Consider the following 20,117-nt stretch of genomic DNA (forward strand, 5'->3'; position numbering starts at 1 on the left):
GTCATCCCAGCTACTTGGGAGGCTGAGGCAGGGGGATTGCTTTAGCCTAGAAGGTTGAGGGTGCAGTGAGCCATGATTATGCCACTGCACTCCAGTGTGCGTTACAGGGTAAGAAACTGTCTCTAAAAAATAAAAAGAAGGAAGAAAAGAACAAAGCAGAACTCATTCTTTCCAGTTTCAAAACATCACATAAAGTAATGGTAATCAAGACAGTGTGGTACTTGTGTAAGACACACATAGATCAATAGAATAGAAATGAAATTCAGAAATAAAATCATGTGTCTACGGTCAACAGATTTTCAGCAAGGGTGCTGAGCACATTCGATGGGGGAAAGAACAGTCTTTTCAACAAATGGTACCGGGGAAACTTGATAGCCACATACAAAATGATGCAGGGGACCTTATGGTGGTTGAAGTGTGTACTCCGAAAGGTTTGTCTAAGACCTGACCACCAGTACCTGTGAATGTGAACTTATTTAGAAATGGTGTCTTTGTATATGTAATTAAGTTCAGGTTCCCAAGAAGAGATCATCCTGGATTTAGGGTGGGACCTAAATCCAATGACTGGTGTCTTAATAAAAGAGAGGGAGATGTGACATAAACACAGAGAAGAGACACAGACAAGAATGCCATGTGAAGATGAAGGCAAAGATTTCGGTGATGTATCTCCAAGCCAATTATACAACAACTACCAACAGCTACCAGAAGTTGGGAAAGTATCATGGAATGAACTTTCCCCAGAGCCTTCAGAAGAAACTAATCCTGCCAACACCTGGATTTCAAACTTCTGGCCTCCAGAACTGTGAGAGAATACACGTTTGCTGTTTTAAGCCATCAAATCTTGGCAATGTGTTACACGAGGTCTAGGAAACTAATACAGGACTTTACCTCACACTATACACAAAAATAAGCTCAAAATAGAAGAAAGACCTAAATGTTAATGGTGAAATTACAAAAATTATTGCAGGAAAACCTAGGTGATAAATCTTTATGAACTGGCCGGGTGCAGTGGCTCACACCTGTAATCCCAGCACTTTGGGAGGCTGAGACAGGAGGATCACAAGGTCAGGAGTTTGAGACCATCCTGACCAACATGGTGAAACCCCATCTTTACTAAAAATACAAAAATTAGCCGGGCGTGGTGGCACGCGCCTGTAATCCCAGCTACTCGGGAGGCTGAGGCAGGAGAATCGCTTGAACCCAGGAGGCAGAGGTTGCAGTGAGCCAAGATCACACCACTGCACTCCGGCCTGGGCAACAGAGTGAGACTCCATCTCAAAAAAGTATAGATATATATACATTTGTGAACTCAGGTTGGACAATGGATTCTTAGATACTATGCCAAAGTACAAACAAAAGATATTAGATAATATTGAGAAAAATTAGATGTCATCAAATTTAAAATTTGTATGCTTCAAAGGACACTATCAAGAAAGTGATCCACAATATATACATATATCAAAACATCACCCTGTACCTCATATGCATATTTACTAACAGTAAACATTTAAATCAAAAAATTAACATAGTTTTAAAAATTAATTTTTTAAAGAAAGTGAAAAAAAAACCATAGGAAAGGAGAAAAGATTTGCAATCATACATCTAACAAGAGATCTGTTTCTAGAATATATAACAATCTCTTACAACTTAATCACAAAACACATATAATCCCAATTTTAAAATGAGCACAGGAGGCTGGGCGCAGTGGCTCAAGCCTGTAATCCCAGCACTTTGGGAGGCCGAGACGGGCGGATCACGAGGTCAGGAGATCGAGACCATCCTGGCGAACACGGTGAAACCCCGTCTCTACTAAAAAGTACAAAAAAACTAGCTGGGCGAGGTGGCGGGCGCCTGTAGTCCCAGCTACTCGGGAGGCTGAGGCAGGAGAATGGCGTAAACCCGGGAGGCGGAGCTTGCAGTGAGCTGAGATCTGGCCACTACACTCCAGCCTGGGCGACAGAGCGAGACTCTGTCTCAAAAAAAAAAAAAAAAAATCACACACACACACAATGAGATACCACTTCCCAGTCATAGAATGGCTAGAATCAAAACATTGGATAATAAGTGTTGTTAAAGATATGCAGGAATGAGAACCCTCAGACACTGCTAGCAGGAATGTGTAATTACGTAGTCCCTTCGGAAGGAGTCAGGCTGTGGCTCAACTGATTAAAAATGGAGATACCAAAGGACTCACCAATTCCATTCCTAGGTATATGCCCAATAGGAATAAAAATGTGTCACACAAAAATTTGTAAATAAACATTCATAGACGCATTATTTGTATTAGCCAAAAGACAGAAACAATACAGATATCTATAAACTGATAAATAAAAAAATGTGATACATCCATGGAATGTAGGAAAAAGCAATGAAGTACTGATATATGCTATAATGTAAATGATCCTTGGAAACATTAAGTGAAAGAAATTAATCACAAAAGACCATATATGATTATATTTACATATGAATTTTCCAAAATAGGCAAATCCATACAGATACAATATAGATTAATTCTTGCTTAGGGTTTGGGGTGAATTCTTGCTTAGGGTTTGGGGTGATGGGCAAGCGGGGATAAGAGAGGAATAGCTGCAGAGCATGGCGTTTCTTTTTCAGGTGATGATAATATTCTAAAATTGAATGTAGTAATAGTTGCACATATTGGGGAATATACTTTAAAACTTTGATTGCATACATTTTTTTCCAGATTTATTGAGGTATAATTGACAAAAATTATAAATAAAGCATAGAGTGTGACTTTTTATTTGTACATAATATTTGCACATATTTATGGGGTACATGTGATATTTTGATACACGCATAGTATCTAATAATGAAGTTAGGGTATAGGATATCCATTACCTCAAGCATTTATTTCTCTGTGTTGGGAACATTTCAAGTCTTCTCTTCTAGTTATTTTGAAATACACAATATATTGCTGTTAATTACAGTCACCCTACTGTGCTACCAAACACTAGAACTTATTCCTTCTGACTGTACGTTTGTACCCATTAACCTACCTCTCTCCAACACTGCCCCCCGCGCCCCACCCCACCCCCACACACACACCCTTCCCAGTCTCTGGATACTATCTTTCTGCTCTTTACCTCGATTAGATCAACTTTTTTAGGCTCGCACATGTGAGTGTGAACATGCAATATTTGTCTTTCTGTGCCTGGCTTATTTCACTCAATATCAGAACCTCTAGTTCTGTCCATGTTAGTGGAAATGACAAGATTCTGTTCTAAATAGTATTCCATTGTGTATATATGCCACATCTTTTTAATCTATTCATCCATTGATGGATAGTTAGGTTGATTCCCTATCTTTGCTATTGTAAATAGTACCACAGTAAACATGGGAGTGCCAGTATCCCTTTGATACATCAATTTCCTTACCTTTGGATAAATACCCAGTGGTGGTATTGCTGGATCACATATATCTATTTTCAGTTTTCTGAGAAATCTCCATACTGTTTTCCATAGTGGCTGTACTAACTTACCTTCCCACCAACCGTGTGCAAGAGTTTGTCTTTACATCCTAGCTACCATTTTTGTCTTTTTAATAATACCTATTCTAGCTAGGGTAAGATGATATCTCATTGTGGTTTGCTTTAAATTTCCCTAATAATTAGTGATGTTAAGCATCTTTTTCACACACATGTTGGCCATTTGTGTGTCTTTTTTTAAAGAAATTTCTATTCAGATCCCTTGACCATTTTTAAGGGGATTATTTATTTTTTTACTGTTGAATTGTGCTCCTTGTACACTCTGGATATTAGTTCCCTGTTGGATAACTTAAAAATTTTTTTCCCATCTACGGTTGGTCTCTTCACTCTGTTGTTTTCTTTGTGGTGCAGATTTTTAGTTTAGTATAGTCCCACCTGCCTATTTTTTTGTTGTTGCTGTTGTTGTTGCCTATGCTTTTGATGTCTTAACCATAAAATCTTTGCCTAGATCAATGTTCTCGAGCATCTCCCCCATGTTCTTTTTTAGTAGTTTTAAGTTTTGGGTCTATCATTTAAGCCTTTAATCCATTTTTGGTTGATTTTTTAATATGGTAAGAGATACAAGCCTAGCTGCATTCTTCTGCATATGGATATCCTGTTTTCCCAGCACCATTTATTGAAAAGGGTGTCCTTTCTTGGTGCCTTTCTTGAACGTCAGTTGGCTGTAAGTACATGGAATTATTTCTGGGTTCTCTATTCTTTCCATTGGTCTATGTGTCTGTTTTATGCCAGTACCATGCTGACTTGGTTCCTTCTATAATAGTTACAAAGCTATTACTATAGCTGTGTAATATATCTTGAAGAGAGGTAATGTGATGCTTCCAGCTTTGTTGTTTCTGCTCAGAATTGTTTTAGCTATTGGATGGAGCTCCTTTGTGGTTCCATATGAATCTTTTTTTTTTTTTTTTTTTTTTTTTTGAGATAGGGTCTCACTTTGTCACCCAGGCTGGAACACAGTGGAGCAATACCAGCTCACTGCAGCCTTCATCTCCTGAGGTTCAAGTGATCCTCCTGCCTCGGCCCCCTAAGTAGCTGGGACTACATGCACATGCCACCACACCCAGCTAATTTTTGTAATTTTTGTAGAGATGGGGTTTTGCCATGTTGCCCAGGCTGGTCTTGAACTCCTGAGCTCAAGTGATCCACCTGCCTCAGTTTCCCAAAGTGCTAGGATTGCAGGTATGAGCCACCGTGCCCAGCCCATTATGAATTTTTGGATTGTTTTTTCTATCTCTATGAAGTATGTCCTTGGTAGGGATTGCATTGAATCTGTAGGTCGCTTTGGGCAGTATGATCATTTTACTGATATTCTTCCAATTCATGAGCATGGAATGTCTTTCTATTTGTTTACGTCCTCTTCAATTTCTTTCATCAGTGTTTTATAGTTTCCCTTGTAGAGATCTTTCACCTCCTTGGTAAATATATTCCTAGGCATTTTTTGTAGCTATTGTAAATAGGAATGGCTTCTTAATTTCTTTCTCAGCTAGTTCTTTGTGTATAGAAATGGTACTGATGTTTGCATGTTGATTTTGTATACTGCAATGTTACTGAATTTATTTATCAGATCTAAGAGCTTTTTGGCAGACTTTTAGGTTTTTCTAGATACAAGAACACAACACCAGCAAAGAGGGATAATTTGACTTACTTTCCAATTTGGATGCCTTTTATTTCTTTATCTTGCCTGATGGCTCTGGCTAGAACTTCCATTACTATAATGAATAGGAGTGGTGACAGTGGTCATTTTTATCTTGTTCCAGTTCTTAGGGGTGAGGCTTTCAGTTTTTCCCCATTTAGTGTGATAATAGCTGTGGGCTTGCCATATATGGCTTTTATTATTTTGAGGTATGTTTCTTCTGTACTTTGTTGAGAGTTTTACCATAAACAGATTTTTGTTTGTTTGTTTGTTTGTTTTTGAGACAGGCTGGAGTGCAGTGTCGAAATCTTGGCTCACTGCAACCTCCACCTCCCGAGTTCAAGCGATTCTCCTGCCTCAGCCTCTCAAGTAGTTGGGACTACAGGCATACACCACCATGCCCAGCTAATTTTTGTGTTTTTAGTGGAGATGGGGTTTCACCATGTTGGCCAGGATGGTCTCGATCTCTTGACCTCATGATCTGCCCGCCTCAGCCTCCCAAAGTGCTGGGATTACAGGCGTGAGCCACCACAACTGGCAACACATACAACCTAACAAGGTTTTACCAGGAAAAAATAGAAAACTTGAACACACCAATAATGAGTAATAAGACTGAATCAGTAATTAAAAGTGTCTCAATAAAGCCCAGGACTGGATGGCTCTCTTGTCAAATTCTACCATACATATTAAAAAAAATTAATAGCAATACTTCTCAAAATATTTCAAAAAAAACTCAAGAGGAGGGAATTCTTCTTAACTCATTTTATGAAGCCTGCATTACCCTAATACCAAAAGCAGAGAATACAAAAAAAGAAGGAAAGAAAGAAAGAAAATTACAGGCCAATCTTCCTAGTGAAAATATATACAAAAATCCTGAACAAAATGTTAGCAAACTGAATCCAACAACATATCAAAAAGATAATATACCACAATTAATTGGGATTTATCCCAGGGATACAACAGTGGTTCAACACGCACAAATCAATAGACATGAACATTTTTTTCATCTTATTTAAAAAGCTGGATAAAACTGAATGTGGAACTGGGAGATTTGTTTTGGGTGACCACTCTGCCATTTCCAAACTCTGTACTCTATCAGAACTAAGTCGCAGGGTGCTTGAGGGCTAAGAAGCTTTTGTCCAGCAGACAAGAAGGAACTGTTATTACACAGCCTTTGACCCTCTAAGGACTCCAGCAACCTCGTACTGAAAGGAGACTCCTTGTCTCCTTCTCTGGGAACCCTTTTGTTCAGAAATAAAACTTTCATGCTGCAGGTACCCTGAGGACATGTGGGTGACCTCTACTAGAAGGCAGTGGAGTGAAAGTTTTGGGAAAAGTGACAGAAACAAATCCTGTACTGGAAGCTCATTGAAAACCAACTAAGTAAACAAATATTTTAGTACCTCAACTGAAATATAAGCATAAACAAAGGTTGACTATGATTGTACCTGGACAGGATGAGTAAAAAGGTAAAGTGGTCTGTTACCAGCTATTTCTGTATTTTGGTTCTGGCTCTCTCCAGCAGTTAACAAATGTTCTTTCTTTCAACAAAGATCTATCAAGAGGCTAACATGTGCCAGACTCTACAGAACAGGCTTACAGGCATAATGCCACAATGGAATAGAAATCTAACAGGCTCCAAGAACAGGCTTGTCAAATAAATGTACCACAATTTATATACCTTATATATATCTGGTACACAGACACCAGAACATAAGATTAAATATGTTAAAGGAATGTTTATCTAAGTATCATTTTTAAAAGAAAAATAAAACAAAAACTGGAAACAACCAAATAACATTAACAGAATATATAATTAAGTTGTGGTATATTCATGTCATGGAAATGAACTACCGTGTCACACATCAACCTGGATGATTCCAAAAATAATAATGAGCAAAAGTAATCATATACAGTATAATTCTATTTATATAAAGGCTATAAATAAGCAACTGTTAGGGATACACAGACAGTAAAATTTATAAAAGTTAGGTGACAATTATACAAAATTCAGGATAGTGGTTGATTCTGGCTGTGGGGGGGAGAGATATGAATGAGGAGAGTATACGAGGCTCCTGGGATATAGTAATGTTCCACTTCTCAGTTTGAGCAATGGGCACCTGGACATTTATTATTGTTCTTCTAAATATACAGTTTCATTTACACATTGTATTGTGTATTGTATATTCTATTTCACATTAAAAAGAAAAAAGACCAAAAAAAAAAAAAAAAAAAGCGTTAAGTGTGACTCAAGTGTGACACAGTACAAGGAAATGAAAAGGTAGATATAATTTGATGGGTTCAGGTTTGGACAAAGTGAGCTCCTGAAACACAGATTTTTATTCTTAGTCATATTAGGTATGAAATTGCCCTGAGATCACCAGTTGCTTTTATGCTAGATTTGGAGGGGAAAGAGGGCAGTTGAACTCAGCAATTTATGTGTCCAGCACTGAAAATCTTCAAGGTAAACAATTACTAATAGGTTATGTGTTAGGTTACTTTTCAGTCCCACTCAGCTCAAAGCGTTTATCATTACCCTACTGATTGGCACTTTTAAGTGTTCTGTCTGTTGCATTTTGATGATCTGTTTCTATGCAAGACATAGAATCTAAAGCTGAGACATAGCAATAGAAGACCAGAGAACAGACACAGCAACGAAGTTTGCATGAGGCAAATCAGGAGGGTAGGAATGAGATTTTGATGTGCATCCTGGCCAAATTCCAGAACTAGCAAAGAGAGGGCCAGTTCCTAATTCCAATCAAAGCAAATTCAGCCACCTTATCTTCACACAGAAGTGATGTACATTGATTTTTAAATCTCTTTAAGGGATTAGGGAGCCTCTGAAATACAAAGGAAACTAAACTGATAGTAATGTAAAACGAGCAGTGACCAGCAAACACTGTCAAAAACAGAAAGCTAATGGTGGGACTGGAGTCTAGAACACAGGAGTTACATTTATCCAGTGCTGCACTGTACAACAGGGCAGTCACTTGCCACATGTGGCAATTTAAATTTAAATGAAATTCAATTAAACATTCCATTCTACAGCTGCACTAGCCACATTTTGAATGCCTCAACAGCCACTTGTAGCAAGGGCTACAGTACTGAGAAGCACAGACATAGAACATTTCTATCAGTGGCTGACCTAGCAATATCCAGGCTAAAGGGTGTTCTGCTAGTAAAGCAAGGTGGGCATCAGAATTATCACAACTTAAGAATAAGACTCCTGAGAGCATCCATTTCCATTTATTTGCTTCTCTGCTTGCCAACTCTGAACCCCTGCTTTCCCAATTTTCTAGTATCTGGAAAGAAAACAAACTGACTAAAAAACATAAATTTCATTCTGCTTGACAACTGTAATTCTCACTAAATTTATAAATTTGCTTTCTGATTTATCAATGAGTGACAAAGGCATGAGTTTGAGAAAGGATGAGTTTGATTACCCCTGAGTGGATCCAAACATTAGGAAGGTCTTGCTTAAGTGGGTGACAGAAAGTGACAAAAAGAGCTGGAAGAAACATGAGAGACTATTACACTCTCTTCCCTAACCTTCCTCCTTTTCACCCTGCTCACCTAAGCCAGGTTAGAATCCACCCTTTGCAAAGCACCCTGTACCTTCCTATTGTAACCTTTACTATACTATCTGTTTATACAGTGATCTATGCCATTAGCTGAAAGCTATTCAAGGGCAGAGACTTCTCTTTATTCACCTTCAGTAACTAACACAATGCCTAGCATGTAGGAGGCTCTCAAAATTCAGTTTCTCATACAGATAAATTGTACAGGGCAAGTTACACTTTTAGGGCCTGGCTAGTAGTTATCTGACGAAGGTATGATATTAAAGACCATATACTAAACTATATCAATCTCATCAAAATAACCTTGGAGGGCTGGGAGCAGGGAGAATAAGAGAAGCAGATTAGAATAATTCTTTATTCACCCCATCACCCAACCCCTGTCTTCCCAAGTGGGGAAAATAACATTTATGAAACAACTAATACATATCTACACTTTACAAACACAATAAGTCCTTCCACAAATGCAATCAAATATTATTATTGCCATTTTAAAGATGAGGATACTGAACACTAGAAAGGATATGCAACTTGAACAAATGCAAGTCAACTAAAAATAGTTAAGCTAATTTTCAAGTCCAGAACTATCTATCTGTGTCTGATACAAATGGGAATATTCACTGAACCCTGGAGAGATGAGAACACACATTTTAAAAAAAGGGGTGGATTCACTTAAGAGATATGATTTTATCATAACAGCATTGAAACTTTAATCTTTTATTTTTCCTATTTGACTTCTTAAAAAGGGTGGCATGACCAAGAATTTTCTTTGATATGGTTTCACAATTGTATTCACTTTCTCTCCATTCTGAGACTTTTCCATTAGAATATTCACTTTAATCCGACTTCTACTGCATGGCTGGAAAAGAGGATATGCAATAACTCTTTCAAACTCCTTTATCTCTTTCTTTACTCTCTCACGCTTCTCATATGTAGGTAGCTGGCTCTGGCTTCTTCTTAAGATTCTTTCCTTGAGTCTTTGCTCTGTAAGTTCTCTCCCTCGAATCATGCGTTCCTGGTGATCCTTAATCTGCATCTGTTCCCTCTCATTTACCTGCTTTCTTCTCTGTGCGTTCTGGATGCCATGCCCTTCTGGCACAATGTTTGGTAATTTTGTTTCACTGGGGGGTCGCAGTACTTGTCTAAATGATTTGTTCTTAAATTCTCCAGCCTGTCCTGTTTGATGTATGTGCCTTTCTATGTGTTTCACCTCTCTCTCAGGTATCAAATGGCACTGTTTTAGTCCTTCTATGCTTCGGGTTGTTTTCTTCTCCATTTTTTTCTTGATTTCATTGCCTGTCTCTTCTTTCATCATTTCCACTATTATTTTATTATAATAAGACTCTGCTTTGGCAAGCCAGTAGTCAAGAGAAACAGCTTGCTCCCTACAGAGGATTTCACACTCCTCTTGATATTTCTGAGTTATCAACTGTCTTGCTGCTGTTGTATGCACACCACCTAGATTCTGTCAAAGTGAAGTCAGAAATTTATAATGTGATCATCTTTTTCCTTTGAACACATTTAAACAGGAGCCAAGCCCACCCTCCCTAATGATACCAGAACAGCTACATGCTCTTTACTTTAGCTTGTTATTTTATTCCCATCACTCCCAGGTGAGCCTGTGAGCTCTGAAAGTATGAAGTAGTCACCACCACAAATCAATAAGTAGTTTTAAAAATGTATGGTGTTGGAAGTTTTCAAAATGATACTTTGTTTTGCAACTGTGGGTATAGCTGGGTAACATTTGCCAGTGTAGACATACTACCTGAATGTGTCACTTGGGCAGAAGGATTTTAAACCTAAGATTCCTTCTCTGTGTAGTTCCAAACTGTATGATGTGAAGATAATTTACTTACCAAGATCTTTTTTTCCAATGGAGACTGCTGACCTGCAGCAATCCTAGGATCTTTAGATGATGTACCCCAGGCCAATCTGAAAGATAAAAAAGCAAAGGTAGATTCAAATGAAGGAGGTGTCAGAACAAACCTGCTAATAGGCAGGACTACAGCAGGGCCATTTCCCGCATGGGAAATCACTGCATTCCTATGGTAGAAAATAATGAATGCTCTTTTAATAAAAGGATCTTTCCTTTCATATGAACAAGCATACTTTTCCTGTGGACTCAGCATGAACCACTGTGAATCTCGTATTGGGGATTGTGAATGGGAAGAGACATGCTCCTTGGTGAGGTGTTGTCCAAGTACATCTATGTCAGTCTGCTCAGTTCTCAAGCCTCCTCTGTGTTCTGAGACGATTCTAGGTTCTAGCTTTCTAGATGATTCTAGGTTTCTAGTTTTCTCTTCCTGCAGTTGCTTGATCCGGGCCCTCTCTGCCTCTATCAGCACATACAGCATTTCTGCCCTCTAATCTTTTGTTCTGAAATTTTTTTATTTGATTGCTCAGCCCTCTGCTTGCCTGCCTTACAATGCCAATCATCCTTCACTCTAAATCTGTTATGAGACTATTCCCTGTTGAAGCCCTCAGGATGGGAATTTGTGATTACTCTGGGTTTATTTATAGAGGAGGCTGATGGCAACACAAACGAAAACTACCAACCTTTATGTGTCATCCCTGGTCTAGCCTGAGTTTACTGTGAGGTCGTATTTAAGCCCCTGAGGATGTCTGGCATTTCCTCTCTATGCCTTTTATACCATTTACAGTTCAAAGGATGGGCTTTACAGTCTGACAGGGCTAGATCTGAATCCTAATTCCACCACTTCCTAGGTGTGTGACTCAGGGCAAGTAACTTCTGTCAGCTTTCTCATCTATAAAATGGAGATGTAACACAAAAATCTGCCTCTCAGGGTTATAAAGAACAAATATGAATTAGATGTAAAGAGTTTGGTACGTTCTCAATAAATTCTATCTGTCCTTCACAGGTCAAGCTCCTGACTATAAAGTCTTTCTGGTCTACTCTGTCACAGTGATTTTCCTTTCCTCTAAATACTTGACATATTTTAATTCTACAACTCATTTGAAAATTAATCATGGTTTACACTGTGATATCTGTATTCATATATCACTTTTAACATTTTGGTGCTGACATTTAGGCTCGTAAGGAATGAAAACTGTAATTTACATCTACAAATATGCCTCTGTATTGTTGGAAAGGATCTGATATCAAATATTTGGTCTCACTGACCTCTTAGGAACATTCTTATTTGTCTATGTAAGTTTATTTTGAGATTTTAAACATACGATCATCTTACTTTTACTTCTCTGTACATGGCTTCTAGCACAGTACTTAACATTAGAGTCTGTGACCCCAAGTTCTCAAAATTAATTATTTGTTGATTGCTGATGATCCTTGACACATAATATCTGAGCATCTTTTTAAATATCTGCCATAACATTGTATCTATCTTTTTATTAAATCATTTCCCAGTCTTCCTTGAAGTTTACAGATATGTTTGCTTTATATGCATGTTCTGGGCTCTCATATTTTGTACCTCCTAGCACACTTTTATTGTATTCTAATTATTCATTCATGTTCCTTGAGGTCAGAGAACACAGATTTCAACTTTGCAGGTTCAGCCTCAGCTCAAAACCTGGCATAGTTGCTCAATAAACACTTTATTGAATAGATTGTGAGCTTTTGTTGGGAAAAGGATATGCCTTTCAATGCTTTGTTCTTTAATGCAACTCACAGGGGATGTTGGGTGAGTGTTTTTCAAATTAAAAAGAGAAAATTGAGAAGGGTAGAATTTCAAGTTCCATTTTCAAAGGAGATACACAGATGAGTGAGAATAAAAACTGTCTACGACAATCAGCTCAACAACACATCTCCCTTTGTCAGACAGAATAACAAGCAATTTCACAGTTAAGTGATAGGGCTTGTCACTCTTCAGCAGTTTGCTGAGTTTTAACCCTTTAACTATGGTGTTCTCTCCATTATCACAGAGAAAGGCAGATGGGAGCCTCTCCCAGCGAAAAGACTACAGCTTGTGTCCTTCACAGGACAAAATAGTGATGGCTCCAGAACTTTCATATGAAGGAACTTAGCACAGCTATCAGGGTGGGTGGTGGTGGGAGGACTAGCAGGAAACTAGTAAACAACTACAAGCTGCCCCTTCAGGGAAAGTCTCTACTTCGAATATAAGTTACAGAGTAATGAAAATAGCAAGATTTCCGAAAGAAACTTATTCCCATGTTTTATAAAAGATCACGGAAATGTCAGCTGTCCACTTAATGGATGACGAATAATGAATTAAGAGTTCGATAAGCGGCAGGCACAACTAAAAGCCAAACTCGACCTAAGTCTTATGAAATCCTACTTAATGAGCTTCTTGACTACTGCTAGCCTCAGTTATCTGGCAGCAGTCGAAGGAGGGGAAGCCGCAAGCTCTTCTGTTCCACCACCTCCAAAGTATTGAGCCCCTTCTCAAGTGTCCCACTTCATCCCCGCTTCCTTTCGTCCCGTGGGACTAAGGATTCCTCCTGCCTTCACCCTCACCACTTGCTGTCCCTCAGTAAGCCGACTCACCCCTTTCCAAGCGCGGTGAACCGTCCGCAAAGCACACAGGCCGGCTGCGCTCTGCAGAAAGCTCACGCTCGCCAGCGGGACCCAAGGAACGCTAGAACTATACGTGCCAGAACACTTAGCTTTGTTTTCAACTACTGTGCAGCCGCAAAAGGGAAATACCAGCTCAGGACCCAAGGGAGTTGTAGTTCTCTAATCCAAAGAAGTCATTATTCAGCAAAGTACGGTTTTCAGGAGGATATTCCCCCGCGATTGGGTTCCCGTAGGATGTGAAACAGAGAATAAATATCCCAGGATTCGGTGCTGGTGGGAAAATTTGCTGGAAGCGCAGCATTGGTTACCAATTTTGTGCTCAACGTCTCAGTACTAGCATGAAAGTTGAGCCGCAAACTCCCTTAGAAGAGATGACTCCATCTCTACGGCTCCCGAGACACGGTTCGCAATTAATTATGACGTCACAGCCAATCGTCAGCGCGAAAGCGTGACGCTCTAGCCGCCTCTAGCTCGCTGCCCCGCCGCGGGCGCAGAGCTGGCGCTCTAGCCCACGGAGTTGGCCAGCTCCTCTCGCCGGCCCCAGGAAAGGGTTCCAAGTCCTTTTAGTACCCGACGCTGTCTGGGAGTTCCGGGCGTTTCGGCTCCTTGGTCGTAGAGGCAGGAGGCGTGCGTGGGAGGAGGACTCGGGTTATATACTCCTACGTCCTGGGACGGAATAGTTACCACCTCTGGGGCAGGAACTCTTCTCTCTTTTGTTAATAAACTTCTAACTCCCTCCTCAGACCCGACTGCATGTCTGTCATGGACCTCGACGGTACTTGCTCCAGCTTTCAGTCGGACTTGGATTTCTGTTCAGATTGCGGCTCGGTCCTGCCTCTGCCCGGGGCTCAGGATACGGTTACCTGTACTCGCTGTGGCTTCAACATCAACGTTCGGGGTGAGAGGCTTGTACGCAGGGGTCCTGGCGGAGGGCCCAGGATCGGAAGCTTGGGGAACTCAAGATCGGTTGGGTTAAGGAGGGGATCCTAGAGCAGGACATCAGGCAGTTGTACATTTGGTCCAGCGATGAAAACTGAGGGAAAGGATATAGGGCCTCCTGGCCTAACCAGCCAGGGGAGAGGGGAAGTTACCGGTGTCAGCTCCCTCTGGTTGTCTCCATAACCCGTCTTACTTGCCTGTGCAGACTTTGAGGGGAAGGTTGTGAAGACTTCCGTTGTGTTCCACCAACTGGGGACAGCCATGCCTATGTCTGTGGAGGAAGGGCCTGAGTGCCAGGGACCTGTGGTAAGTTAATGAGATCAAGAACTGGCTCCATAAGGTGAGTAGGAAAGAAATGGAGGAGTGATTGCAGAGATCTGGAGAGTTTTGTGCCCAATTCCAAGTGGGAAAAGATGTAAAGCATCAATGTTTGAGAGGCGTGATCGCCTGATTCCTGTGGGAAGTAAGGGTATGATATGACCAGGCGTCCATAACCCACCAGTTTCTTCCCAGGTTGACAGGCGCTGCCCTCGATGTGGTCATGAAGGAATGGCATACCACACCAGACAGATGCGTTCAGCCGATGAAGGGCAAACTGTCTTCTACACCTGTACCAACTGCAAGTGGGTATCCTTTCCCCTCCCTTTGCTCAGTCTGTTTGCTAACTAATAAACAAATCCAGTGATTTATTTTTTTGTACTAAACGGCTGTTTCCTTTCGTCCCATCCCTTATTTCTGTGCAGTTCTGGTAATAGGGAGATTTGTAATTTTTATTTTTTAAAATTACACTTTTTTAACCCTTTTTATAACCAGTGAAATAAACCTTTTAGGGGTTTTTTTTGTTTGTTTGTTTGTTTTGGTTTTGTTTGTTTGTTTGTTTTTCTATGGACAGGGTGTCGCTCTGTCACCTAGCCTGGAGTGCAGTGAGACAATCTTGGCTCACTGCAACCTCCGCCTCCTGGGCTCAGGTAATCCTCCCACCTCAGCCTCCAAAGTAGCTTTGGGACCACAGGCACGTGCCACCACGCCTGGCTTTTGTTTTGTTTTGTTTTTTTGTATTTTTAGTAGAGATAGGGTTTCTCTATGTTTCCCAGTCTGGTCTTGAACTCCTGAGCTCAATCAACCCAGCTCAGCATCCCAAAGTGCTGGGGATTACAGGCATGAGCCACCCTGCCTGACCTTCTTTTAGGATATTTAAAAGGAAATGAAGGAAAAAAACCATAAGAAGCAAGTATTGTTTAGTGGTCAGCATCTTATACTGCAGTCTTCAACCGCAGTCAAGGTAGTTTTACTTTGGAGAGAATTAGTCACACATGATTTAGAGAACATGGGCTTTCTGAATGCTTTTAAGACCTCATCTTTGTCTTTGGTGTTCTGCAGTCACTATAGTGTATCAAAATGTGATTTTCTTTTATTCTGTTTGGGATTTGTTGGACTTTCTGAAACTGAGAGTGCATTGTTGTTTTTTGTTTTGTGTGTGTGTGTTTTTTTTTTTTTTTTTTTTGAGACGGAGTCTCTCGCTGTCGCCCAGGCTGGAGTGCAGTGGTGTGTTCTCGGCTCACTGCAAGCTCCGCCTCTCGGGTTCACGCCATTCTCCTGCCTCAGCAGGAGATATAGCTCCGGAATAGCTGGGACTACAGGTGCCCGCCACCACGCCCAGCTAATTTTTTGTGTTTTTTAGTAGGGACGAGATTTCACTGTGTTAGCCAGAGTGATCTGGATCTCCTGACCTCGTGATCCACCCACCTCGGCCTCCCAAAGTGCTGGGATTACAGGCGTGAGCCACTGCGCCCGGCCTAGAGTGGATTTTTTTTTTCATCAACCTTGGAAAATTATCAGCCATCATCTCTTTTAATACTCTCTTTCCCCCATGTTCTCAGTCCTCATTCTGGACCTCTAATTAGTTACTAGAATGAGATTTCTCTCTTCTGTCCTCCATTTCTCTCGCCCTCTTTTCATATTTTCAGTCGCTTTTCTCTTTATGCCACCTTCTGAGTAATTTCTTCAGGTTCCTCTTCCATGTCACTAATTCTGTCTTCAGTTTATTTCAAGTATTATTATTTTTTACTATTGTTATTATTTTGAGTTCTATTTATTTTTCAAATCTCCTCAATTTTTAAATAATTCTCAGTTCCTTAATCATATTTTAAATTGTTCCTTTTACTAGTCTTTAAATATATATTTAAAATATTAAATATGGTTATTATATTCTATGTCTCATAATTCTGATATCCGTGGATTTTGTGTGTCTGATGCTGCTGTCTGTTTCTGCTATCTCTCTCATAGTGCTTTTTTCTTTGTTTTGTAATTTTTGACAATAAATTTGAGTTTTTTAGAACTTGAACTGTAGGAATTCTTTGAGGCCTTGGGTAAGTGCTGTATTCTCAGCATTTGTGTTTCTTTTCTAGGTGCCTTGAAGCACTATCAAGCTGGAATTACTTTAAATAAATTCTTGGCTTCATGTTTTTTGGAGCAGACAGATAGTATGAATTTGAGCTGCAAATCCATGTAAGGGCTAGCTTATGGTTAGAAATTCTCAGGAGAGAGTTTTCTCTCTTTCTACCTACTGAGACAGTCAAATTCCCCTTCTATAGAGTTGAATTTTTTCTTTTCTTACTCACTTTTACAAAAAAGGGCAGACTTTTGAAGTTCCCAAATTTATGCACAGGATCTCCTATCAACCTTACACATTTTGTCCCTCATTTCCTATGCTTCCAGTGACTGTTGCAACAGTATAAAAGGCACCATAGTGTCACTGTCACATTTCATAGGGACATCAGTTTTAACTTCACTGTCTGGATTTCTGGTTTTACAGAACTTTTAACCAGTATGAAGATTGCCTTTACTTTCTTGCCATCTCATCAAAAGATTAAAAATATTCATAGTCAGATATATCTTTTAAAAGTATTTTTTTCCTATCACTGATTGTCATTTTACCAAAAAGAAAAATTAAAAAAATTAAAAGAAGAAGATTTTTTTCCCAGCCTGCGGCTTGCCTATTTATTTTCTTAACCCTCTTTAAATGAGCAGAAGTTTTAAGTTTTTATAAGGTGGCCGGGCGCGGTGGCTCAAGCCTGTAATCCCAGCACTTTGGGAGGCCGAGACGGGTGGATCACGAGGTCAGGAGATCGAGACCATCCTGGCTAACACGGTGAAACCCCGTCTCTACTAAAAAATACAAAAAACTAGCCGGGCGAGGTGGCGGGTGCCTGTAGTCCCAGCTGAGGCAGGAGAATGGCGTGAACCCGGGAGGCGGAGCTTGCAGTGAGCCGAGATCCGGTCACTGCACTCCAGCCCGGGCGACAGAGCAAGACTCCGTCTCAAAAAAAAAAAAGTTTTTATAAGGTCCAGCTTATCCTTTTTTTTTTTTTTTCTTTTACAGCTAGTGCTTTCTGTGTCCTAAGAAATCTTTGCTTTGAGGTTGTAATTCATTGGATATATTTTTAATCCCAGAATTTTTAGTTGTCTTGGAATTAGAATTGGAGGTTTGTTTAGGGGAGCCAGTCCTCAATGATGTCATAAGTAAAAGTCCTTCCTAGGTTATTTGATTGCATATCTTATCTTATACTACTAGAAACTCATCTTTTGGTGAATATAACAAGTCCTTTCTTTCCTCATAGGTTCCAGGAGAAGGAAGACTCTTGACCTTTTTCCTGGGCAACTCAACAGTCCCTCCCTCCTTTTGGAAGGTGAAGGATACTGGGTTTTTAGATGCCTTGTCCATCCCATCTGGTTGCAATGTGTTGCTCCTAGAAGAGAGTCAGATCATCATGTGGGGATTACCATTGTTCCTGGAGTACTCCTACCCTTAATTGAATTTCCTTATTAAAGTTATATTTTCCTAAAAGATCCTGACATATTTATGTTACTTATAATCTGTCTTATTCCAAAAGGAATTTAAATGAGTTTACAGAGATACATGAAAAAGAAAAGATGGAAAAATAAGGACAAAAAAGTAGAGTCAGGAATGAGGCTAATATAAACAAAAAGCAATTTTAAGTCTTGCCATACTATTTAAATCTATTTGGTTCCTGAGTTTAGGTTAAGAAAAACTAGGGAATTGGATAGTGAGACATTTAACAGAAATTTTAACCAGATCTCTTTAGCATATAAATTTGGACAGCAAAAAAACTGATACTAAGTGATCACTATAGGTATTTTATTACTATTGAGATAAATACAATATACAGTTGACCCTTGAACAACACAGGTTTGAACTGCTTGATTCTACATATATGTGGATTTTCTTCCACTTCTGATACCCATAAGATAGCAGCACATTTAAGCCCTCCTTTTCCTCTTCCTGAGCCTACTCAACATAAAAATGTGATCAACTTCTACTTAATGAAGAGTAAATATATTTTCTTTTCCTTATGATTTTCTTAATGTTTTCTCTAGCTTACTTGATTGTAAGATTGCAGTATATAATACATATAACATACAAAATATGTGTTAATCAACTGTTTATGTTATTGGTAAGGCATCTGGTCAATAGTAGTTAAGTTTTGGGGGAGTCAAAAAAGTTATATATGGACTTTTGGCTGTTCAGAGGGTCAGCACCCCTTACCCCCATGTTGTTCAAGGATCAATTGTGTATCTATTATAATAGATTCTTACATAGAAAGATAGAAAGAAAAAAGTAAAGTCACAAGGAATCCTACTCCACAGAGATAACCAAATTCTACTGTATATCTGTGCTTGTGAATATATATGTGGCTCTGTATATGTGTGTTGCTATATATGCGTTTGGTTTTTTTTAATGGACTATACTAGACATGCTGAACTGTATCTTGCTTTTTTCTGTTTGAACCAAAAACTTTCAAGAGGAACAAATACATACTCAGGTCCTGCATTCCTTGGCTTAAATCGTGATCAAGGGGTTACTGTAGTAATTACCATATAATTGTGTGGCCCTTCATATATATATTCAGAGCTCTCAAACATAGCTATCTTGTTTGACCCCCCACAGCAACCTGGAGAACGGGCAGTGCAGTCTTCCCCATTGTACATTTCAACTGTTCTGGCAGTTGACTTTCCTGACCCACGCCTGAAATCTGAAACACACCTGTTCACGTTTCTACCCTACTTTAAGCCTTTCTCTGGCCCATAACAGTGATTGGATTAAGCTCAATTTCTTAGCAAAGCATACAGGTCCTTCCATATAACCACTGCCTACCTGTCAAGCCTCATCTGGCACTTCCTCAGATTCAAGCGGTACAAAACTCCATTTCCTGTAGTGCACACATCTACAACTTTTTAAGCTGCTCTTCTAAAAAAACCTACTTGTCGGCCTTCCTGGTTCTTGTTTTACCACTTTCTTTTGCTCTCTAAGAAACCTGTATATATTTTTATAAAATGGCCTATACTGCAATTTACGACCATTTCTCTGCCTCATCATACTCATCACCCCAGAGAGAATGAATATGTTGGCAGTATGTAACTACATTCAGATTTACAAATCCGACTTGGCATTTGTTAATGCCCCAATGTTTCATATTTTTGTTAGTTTCCAGCATGCCTGTCTTTTCTACTAGACCGGGCGCTAAAAGGCAAGGTCTGAGCATCTTACGCGCCTCCATCTTCAAGGCTTAGCACAGTGACTGAAAAAAAACACCACGCTGAACGTGCACTAAACTGAACTGCTCAAACACCTACAGGCACAAGGCGAGGGCTAGAACCACATCGCTTGACTCTTAAGCGTGTTTCCAACTGCTCCCACATCCCGTTTTCATTAGAGAAACCCAGACCAAAAAAGGAAAGGGAAATAGGCCGTGGTAGGGTCATCACTATTGCTCCTTAAGTTTCCTCGCCGGTCCAGCTACCTAGACAAGGTAAATGGAAATCTGCAGCAGGACTCAGCTTGGTGCACACAACTCCGCCTTCGCCACACCCACTCTGCAGCGTCTGGCCCGGCCCTCCTCATCTGGGCGCCCCTTCTGCTTCCTCTAGGCT

At 39.9% G+C, this 20,117-nt stretch overlaps 2 protein-coding genes across 5 annotated transcripts; one reads left to right on the forward strand and one right to left on the reverse strand.

The window, feature by feature from the left end:
* Nucleotides 1–9,057: 9,057 nt before the first annotated feature.
* On the reverse strand, nucleotides 9,058–13,241 carry LOC103221842 (putative uncharacterized protein ZNRD1-AS1). The gene is made up of 3 exons (XM_038005637.2): nucleotides 13,197–13,241; nucleotides 10,570–10,645; nucleotides 9,058–10,178 (listed from the first exon to the last, which is right to left on the reverse strand). The coding sequence occupies exon 3, from the start codon at nucleotides 10,026–10,028 to the stop codon at nucleotides 9,423–9,425; it is 606 nt and encodes a 201-aa protein (XP_037861565.2). The 5' UTR covers nucleotides 10,029–10,178; nucleotides 10,570–10,645; nucleotides 13,197–13,241; the 3' UTR covers nucleotides 9,058–9,422.
* A 442-nt stretch (nucleotides 13,242–13,683) lies between these two features.
* On the forward strand, nucleotides 13,684–18,014 carry POLR1H (RNA polymerase I subunit H). 4 transcript variants are annotated; one of them, XM_007973263.3, is made up of 5 exons: nucleotides 13,691–13,853; nucleotides 13,970–14,124; nucleotides 14,371–14,471; nucleotides 14,679–14,788; nucleotides 17,786–18,014. In XM_007973263.3, the coding sequence occupies exons 2-5, from the start codon at nucleotides 13,980–13,982 to the stop codon at nucleotides 17,808–17,810; spliced, it is 381 nt and encodes a 126-aa protein (XP_007971454.2). In that variant the 5' UTR covers nucleotides 13,691–13,853; nucleotides 13,970–13,979; the 3' UTR covers nucleotides 17,811–18,014. The 4 variants fall into 4 exon arrangements, with proteins under 4 accessions (XP_037861564.2, XP_007971454.2, XP_007971456.2 ...); XM_007973265.3 differs by having other exon boundaries at nucleotides 13,691–13,844; XM_007973264.3 differs by having other exon boundaries at nucleotides 13,691–13,835.
* The last annotated feature ends 2,103 nt before the right edge of the window (nucleotides 18,015–20,117 follow it).

This window comes from Chlorocebus sabaeus, chromosome 17 (assembly GCF_047675955.1).
Source record: "Chlorocebus sabaeus isolate Y175 chromosome 17, mChlSab1.0.hap1, whole genome shotgun sequence".
NCBI classification, from domain to species: domain Eukaryota; kingdom Metazoa; phylum Chordata; class Mammalia; order Primates; family Cercopithecidae; genus Chlorocebus; species Chlorocebus sabaeus.